This window comes from Cucurbita maxima, unplaced genomic scaffold (assembly GCF_002738345.1).
Source record: "Cucurbita maxima cultivar Rimu unplaced genomic scaffold, Cmax_1.0 Cma_Scf00969, whole genome shotgun sequence".
Taxonomy (NCBI): Eukaryota; Viridiplantae; Streptophyta; class Magnoliopsida; order Cucurbitales; family Cucurbitaceae; genus Cucurbita; species Cucurbita maxima.
Window position 1 is genome coordinate 1 of NW_019272985.1, and position 8,760 is coordinate 8,760.

The following is an 8,760-nucleotide window of genomic DNA, read 5'->3' on the forward strand; positions in this document are numbered from 1 at the left end:
AGAGGGGGGGAAATCTAGTAGATCGAACTGCTATGAAGAGAATGCTGAAGTCAAAGAATCTCTAGATGACAATTACAGGACACTTAACTGGCAAAAAGATTAAAAGTAACTACAAAAACAAGTAAAATGAATCGTACCTCTGTTCACTTGATCTCTAAAGCAAAATTTTCAAAACCAAAACAAGGATACAAAGTCGCATACCTCCATCAGCATCCTTATTCGCATTTGAACCAAAAGACGCAGAAGTAGACCGACGAATAGAGGGCCTAGCCTTAAACGACGAAGTCCTGAGGTTAGAAGCAGCATGAGGCGGCCGATCCACCTTGAAAGAACCTCTGTGAGAGCCGCTATTCCGATAAGCACCATTCGAAGCCATACAATCAACCGAAAAGTCCCCTGGATTAAGGATTCAAAGGCGTGTGGTCCTCCTTAGCTTGCTGAAGCTGCTCGGTACAAGCAGACCGTGAAAGCGAGTGAAGAAACCAGTAGTTATGGGACGAAGAGAAAGCGTTCGCTTATGCTGGCTGGCTGGCTTTATTACACTGCCAAATGATAGAGAAAGCAGTGGAGCCCAAAGGAAGTGAGAAGGAGACAGAGATGGTCGCAGATCGGTAGGTCCTACGGAGAAGAAAATCGATAAAAAATGAGAGAAAACAAATCAACCACGATGTAAAATAACCCGCCGGAGAAACCTGTGCCGCGCCCAAATCGCCCCGCCGCCGGCAACACCTCTTAAAACAAAATTAATTCTTTGTTTTTTTCTTATTTTTTCTTTTTTCAAAAGATAAAAATACTGATTTCGCGGCAAAACTAATTTAAGGGCTCATTAAATAAAAGCTAAAAATACATTTTCCGACGAAATTATAGTTTCTTTTTTAATTTTAAAATATTAGTTCCTCTAATGTGAACTCCCGAATACAAGTCGTGGGCATAACCAATTCAGGGACAGGGGCTTACCTTGAAGCAACTTCCAATGTCATACCTTTTGTCTCCCCGACTCGCTCGGAACCCAGCTTCACCACTCTACACATTTAAATTAGCCGATGTGGGACTTTCATCATCCACTCGAACATTTCGTACCTCCTCCCCTCGAACATTTTTGCTAAGTTTCGGACATGGCTCTGATACCATGTTAGATTAAACTCTCATGGCTTTGCTTTGGGCTTCCCCAAAATGCCTCATACCAATGGGGTTAGTATTCCTCACTTATAAACCCATGATCATTTCTTAAATTAGCCGATGTGGGATTTTCATCATCCAACACAAAGAACTAAAAGAGAAACTAAGGTGATATTTGAAAATTTAAGAATTAAATTGAAAGTAAATTTCATATTTAAAAGTTTATAAACTAACTGAAAAATATAATGAAATTTTATTAATAAATTAATTCAAACTTTGTCCTGTCTTGGGGCTTTCTTTAGATTTATTTTTAAATTTAAATAAACAAAAATAAATCAGAATAAAATATAAGTTAAATGCTGAAGAATTAGGGGACCGTTATGATGTGGATTTAGATTTGGGCCTCTGTTTTTTTTACTCATAATTTACCGCCCTTTCATTCATTCAAAATTATTTTTTTTATTATTTTATTTATTTATTTATTTCTTAAAACAATTTTAATAATAATATATTTTTTACCATAAATTTTTTAGATGGCTAATTCTCTCCATACTTTAATTAAAAGAAATGTAAATATATTTAGAAAGACGTTGACAAATTTAAGGATTAGATGGTTTTGCAATTTAGGCCATGAGGAGAATGAGTGCAATACTCTCCTCGAGTTTATGGATGAGTTATGACCCGTAATATGACTCGAAACGAGCTTGCAAGGTCTTCCATACCACATAGTTAGGGGCCTACAAGATGTTTCGTTTGGCTTAACGAGGATACAATTAGCTTCACGAGTTTACTAGATACTTTCGAGACAATCCCTACTATTTATCGAATAATGTTTGTCTTAACTTATTAACTCGAAAGAGGTCTTGCCTCTTACCGAGCCAAGATTGTTTTTTTTTTTTTTTAATGTTTATCGGGACTTACTTCTCAGTTGGGTGCATTAAATATAAATTGGTTTCGAACAACCATATTAGTATCGAGGCACAACAACTATTGTGCAAAAGGATAAACCCACATGCTAACCTGATCCATACGAGGAGGTGCAATATAGGATCCCGTGCCACTTCTGACATTATCTTTGAGATTATCGTAAAAACATGAAAGTTAAGACAATCATCTAAGACATTCGTCTTGCTGATTCACACGCATCATGACAGACACGTGTGTCGTTGGGTCTCTAAGGATATGCATATAAATAATGAAGAAAAAAATAGAAAATAATTGTGGCTTTTGTCACATACATAAACATCAGTATCATCAAATAGAATCCAATGCATGAATTGCTCATAATTTTTCAATTTTTTATTTTTGTTTGGTATATATATATCTATTTATTTATTGGTAAATTAAGTATAATTTCTGTAAACATAATTTAAGTCAAATTTAATACAAACATATGTTTTTTATTTATTTATAATTTAGTTTTATTAAATTATTGGTAGGAAATTTGGGTTTTGGTTGGTTGAATAATATATTTATTTAAAAAATTAAAATAACTTTTTGATGGCTCAATCATACAATGTTCATGGTTAGTCGTGTTTTGCTTGGAGCAATTCTATATTACGTGACCTCTAGAAAATTTTCTTAAGATGCATGTAAGTGAGAACAAAACATGTTGGAATGTAGCAGCTCAAGCTCACTACTAACAGATATTTGTTCGCTTTAACCTGTTACGTATCAGCGTTCTCACTTGGGGGCCAGCGTTCTCATTGACACACCGCTCGATATCTGGCTCTGATATCATTTGTAACAACCCAAACCCACCACTCGTAGATATTATCCACTTAGGACTGTTATGTAGCGCCGTCAGCCTCATGATTTTTAAAACGCGTATACTACGAAGATGGTTTAACCCTACTCTGAATAGTGTCTCACATTATCTAGTGACTAACTAAAATACTATTTGTAACAGCCAAAGCCCACAACTAATAGATATTGTTCATTTTGGCCCGTTACATATAGTCGTCAGCCTCATGATTTTAAAATCATTGAATTGGTTTAGACCGATAACCATGAAACAACATATGTACACGTATATTATATATTCTGTGAGGATAGATTTCATAAGAAATATTTTTCGTGCTAAAAGATATATACGCTATTTTTTTTTTTTTACTCATTTTATTCTCACATATCTATATAACGAGTAAATATAAATATAAAAAATGTTTTAACTAGACAATGAACTTTCTTCCAACTTATCCACGAGGCTTACGTTGTTGTGAAAATATAAAGATATATGAAGAGACGTTTTGTCATGCTTTGTAATATGCTTAAAACAGTACGAGATTTGGTTAAAGTTGAATATGTGGACATGAAAGAAAGAAGATTACAATATTCTTGTATATCTTAGCCTACGATACGGGCGTTCGTGGGTCAGGTTGGTCATGAGACATTTTTTAGATCCAATCTAATTGTTCGGGTCGTAAATTTTTAAACGAAAATAATTTTTTTATTAAATAATAAACTCAACATAATTCAACCATAAATTTTTTGGGTTAGGTTGGTTTAAGTTGTTGTCGTTTATTCAAAATTTTGTTTTTAATAAATTTATTAAAAGGTTAGTTCTTAAAACATTTATTTACTAATTTTCAAAATATATATTTTAAAAAATTAATTTTAAAATATTTTAAAATTATTTTTAAGAATTGTTCGAGAATAAATAATCAAGAAATTAAATAAGAATAAAATAAATAATATATTTTATCGTAAACAAAATGTATTATATTTTACGGTATACATAATTTTTATATCAACAAAATATGCACCTTAGAAATAGGTACTTGGATTAATATTCAGTCTATTATGTCAATATAGTATTGTTCGGGTGTGCACGGTTGTCGAGTGCTTAAGGTGACATCGCAACTAACGTGCGTGTTGGTTGATCTCTTAGTGACGGGAGAGAATTAAAAAAGAGAAATTATAATAAATTGAAATAAATGTATTTTAGGTTGAAATTAGTAAGATAAATTAATTATATTTAATTTTTGGAATATAACAAGTATATTAATCTTTCGAATATTATAATAATTATTTACAGAGCATAAATTTTTGTAGTTTTATTAAATTTATTTTTAAAATTACTATTGATGTTGAATAAAATCAAATAAGGAATATTATTCATAATATCCTTTTAAATGAATAAAATTAAATTAGAATAATAAATTTATTTTAATGATTTTATTTAAAATAATTAATCATTTAAAATTTCACGTTATTGGACTCGAGTGGTAGCCCAATTTTCCATTCCCCGAAATCAAGAGCCCATTCAAAGATTTCGCCATCCCACCGCTAGCCCTAGCCGTAATCCCTCATTTCTACTTTACCGCCATTAAAATTCTCCCTTCAAAGCTTCGATTCTTCGGTTGTTCCAATCCAAAGCTTTTTCTCCATTCAAGGTCAATCACATGGACTTTGCCAGCTGCTCCCTTCGACATTCTGTCACCGGACCTATTTCAACTACAATTACGACCACTGCTCCAATCACAATCGTCGCCATCATCACTCTGTAAACTTCTCCGGCGATCTTCCTTTTCCGGTATCGAATCCGGCAATCTGGTTGGTTCGTGAAGATACTTCGTTATCTGTGGAAGTTTTTGTTTTCGGTTGGCTGTTCCAGATGACAACTGTTGAAGGCTACGGCGCGTGCTTGCGGGAGCAAGCTCTTCAGTTTCCGCGTCCCAATTGCAAGGATAGATGCCCGAGGTATACCTACGATTTTCGGTCTTGTTATTAAACAACGCGTTAAGTTATTTGGTTTTACTTGATTTGAATTCTCATACGTCATTTTTGTAGCTGGCTTGATATATTTTATTTGTAAGAAATGAATAGTTTATCCGCACTGATTGATGCTGGCCAATAAGCTTTAAACTGACGCGAACAGAGTTACTTCTTCGAGGGTTGATCGCAATTCGATCTAGTTGCCTTCAAAAGTTTTTATTTTCTTAGTGTAAATGGAAGGTAACGTAGAATATCAATTTGGTTCATTGTGAATGAATGGTTGAATTAGAAATGGAGGGTTTTCTGATCGATATCTTGTCAAATTATGTAATGTTACTTCATTACTGTCAGACAATGTACCAAGAGGACTGTCAGATGGAGGTCTCCACGAGCTGCCATCCTACCCGATTTACATCTTCCAATGCGCAGTTTGGAAGTCAAGAACAGGTGAACTATTTAATTTATTGAATTCTTTCTATGCCAAATTACTCTCTCATGGATATTAAGTTGGGAACTGTGTTAATGTCTGTAGATGGTATTTCTAATTGTGTTTACATGTGGGCTGTTTGCATTAGGTTGCATTTGGCTTTACTTGTTTCTCGTCTTCTTATCAGTTGGCTTTCTGTTTTCTCCAGTTCATAATAGTATTTGAACTATTAAAATCATTTTTAATCAACGAGCTCAAGTTTCCTCAATTGGTGGATATATGGTAGCACAAGATTGTGTGAGATCCCACGTCGGTTGGGGAGGAGAACGAATCATTCTTTGTAAGGGGGTGGAAACCTCTCCCTAACAGACGCATTTTAAAAACCTTGAGAGGAAGCCCAAAAGGGAAAAAACCCAAAGAGGAAAATATTGGCTAGCAGTGAACTTGGGCTGTTACAAATGGCATCAGAGCCAGATACCAGGCGATGTGTCATCGAGGAGGCTGAGCCTCGAAAGAGGATGAGCATGAGGCGGTGTGCCAACAAGGACACTGGGTCCCGAATGGGGGTGGATTGTGAGATCCCACATTAGTTGGGGAGGAGAATGAAGCATTCTTTATAAGGGTGGAGAAACCTCTCCCTAGCAGATAGCATTTTAAAACCCTTGAGGGGAAGCCCGAAAGGAAAAGCCCAAAGAGGACAATATCTGCTTGCCTGCTATTAAATATAATGTAACAACTGAACCGTTCTTCATTATCATTGCTGTCTGAGAAAGATTTAAATGACCAACTTTGTTCATATCCCACCACACGTTTTTTTCTTTAATGTTGACTAGCTATTGACATCCTTCTGTTGACTTATGTAATTAATATCTAAATGGTTTCCCTGGCTCTAGAATATTTGTGAAATGAATCTGTGCTGGTGTATCAGCTGAGTTAGGATTATTTATTCGCATTGGAATATAATTTGGTTAGACAACTGTTCGAATATGAGAAAGAAAGTTTATGAACAATCCTGGATTTGGCTCAATTTCTCCAACTCTCATTTGCAGGACGTCAACAGATGATATCAAGTCTCTTAGACTTATAACTGCCTGTAAAACACCGTATCTTCCCGATGGTAGGTTCGATCTAGAAGCTTATGATGCCTTGCTGAATCGGCAGATTGAAAATGGCGTTGAAGGTGTGATTGTGGGTGGCACAACTGGTGAAGGTCAGTTGATGAGCTGGCATGAACACATAATGCTTATTGGTCACACTGTCAACTGTTTTGGTGGATCAATCAAGGTAATAGGCAACACTGGAAGTAACTCTACAAGAGAAGCAATTCATGCTTCTGAGCAGGGATTTGCAGTTGGAATGCATGCTGCTCTTCATATAAATCCTTATTATGGCAAAACCTCCACTGAAGGAATGATCTCACACTTCAATTGTGTGCTTTCTATGGGCCCGTCGATTATATACAACGTACCATCGCGAACTGGCCAAGATATTCCCCCACATATCATTCAAGCTGTTTCTCAAAGCGACAATCTTGCAGGTGTGAAGGAATGTGTCGGGAATGATCGTGTCGAGCAGTATACCAACCAAGGAATTGTGGTTTGGAGTGGAAACGACGATCAGTGTCACGATGCTAGGTGGAATCATGGAGCAACTGGAGTTATTTCTGTAACTAGCAACTTGGTGCCGGGTTTAATGAGAGAGCTTATGTTTGGAGGGAAGAATCCTTCCCTTAACGCAAAACTATTGTCTTTGATGGACTGGCTGTTCTTCGAACCCAACCCGATTGGTTTAAACACAGCTCTCGCTCAACTCGGGGTCGTGAGGCCTGTGTTTAGGCTACCCTATGTACCTCTTCCAAAAGCAAAGAGGGAGGAGTTTGTGAAATTGGTCAAGCAAATTGGGCGCGAGAATTTCATCGGGGAAAGAGACGTACAGGTTCTCGATGACGATGATTTCATTTTGGTTAGTCGATACTAATGATGTGGATCCTTGCCAAGAGTTGTCGAGGCCTACAAGCTGCGTTGCTTGTTCGGGTTATTCAGGTCTATTCCATGCCCTTAACTCTTAAAATTTTCTTGTTCCTTGTCTGTCTCTAGTAATTGGTATAGTAAAAGGCTGTTATGAGTGTTGAATTTGTAGTCATAATAATGATATCATCATGAATAAATGGACGTGTTTAAGAAGTCTTCAAGTCGTTTCTTGGCGTCTACTAATAGTGTGTTCATTTTATTATATAAGGGGGTTTAAGAAGTCTTCAAGTCGTTTCTTGGCGTCTACTAATAGTGTGTTCATTTTATTATATAAGGGGATGTGCCTGTTGGTTGTTGGCCTCATTCTGTTGAGATGTCTTGTTCTGATTCTGCGAGAGCCTATTTCCAAAGCTTCCCTTTACGTTAGGTTCTAGGATTTTTATTTTTGTTCTGATTCTGCGAGAGCCTATTTCCAAAGCTTCCCTTTACGTTAGGTTCTAGGATTTTTATTTTTTAAAAATTCTTTCTAAACTGTTTTGTTAACATTTCACTTTAATATTATTTTTAATATAAGTTTTAATAATGTGATTGGGTATTTAAGCCTAAATTATATATATATATATATATATATATATATATATATATATGTTAATTTTAAAAGATTTTCCCCTTTTGTATGTTTCAATTTTTTATAATTTTTTTATATAGGCTTAAAATCATAATATGAAGCAGCATATTATGAGATGATTTATGAAATTTAACTAAATTATAGATTTTAAATGGATTGAATTAATTTATTTTTCAATTTTTTTAAATTTAGATTTAATTAGCATGAGTCTATTTTAGATATTAAAATAATTATTGAAAAACCCACCCATAGGTTAGATCTTTCTATATGTATATATAAACGGTTTATCAAGAATATGCAAGAAAAGTACTTCGGATTATTGGTTCGTCACTAGAGATGGCTTAGAACCAATAGTTCATTATCTAATGGAGGGTTCTAAAGTTAGTATTTTTATCCAAAGACATTGTTGAGTAAAAGATGACTTTTTTAGGATGAAATGTATGTTGCTAATTAAGTTGAATAACTAAATAAAATGTATAGACTCCAGATACAATTACACTCTCAAACTTTTAATTTGATTAATAAGTTCTTGTATTTTGGAACTTTTTATTTGATCAATCAACTAATAAATAGATCAAACGATAGTTAAAATGTGCGGAATGAATCAAGCGATAGTTAAAATGGTCGGTCAGTTGAACAAATGATAATTAAAAATTTGATGGTATAATTATATCGAACATCATAGTTGAAGTTTGGGATCAAATTCTAAATTAATTTAAAAGAAAAAAAACTGTGGATTTAATGGAAAATGTACCAACTAAATTGGCGGATCAAATTCTAAATTAATCTTTTTTTAAAAGCTACGTGGACTTAATGGATGATCGAAAAGAACGAAAAGTAGTATACATTTATTATACTTTACTAGCAGAAAAGAACAAAAAAAAAAAAAAAAAAAAAAA

General features: G+C 34.5%; 1 protein-coding gene across 1 annotated transcript; it reads left to right on the forward strand.

Annotated features, from left to right (window-relative positions):
- Positions 1-4,365: 4,365 nt before the first annotated feature.
- On the forward strand, positions 4,366-7,454 carry LOC111475099 (4-hydroxy-tetrahydrodipicolinate synthase, chloroplastic-like). The gene is made up of 3 exons (XM_023119797.1): positions 4,366-4,821; positions 5,188-5,283; positions 6,313-7,454. The coding sequence occupies exons 1-3, from the start codon at positions 4,736-4,738 to the stop codon at positions 7,238-7,240; spliced, it is 1,110 nt and encodes a 369-aa protein (XP_022975565.1). The 5' UTR covers positions 4,366-4,735; the 3' UTR covers positions 7,241-7,454.
- Positions 7,455-8,760: the final 1,306 nt, after the last annotated feature.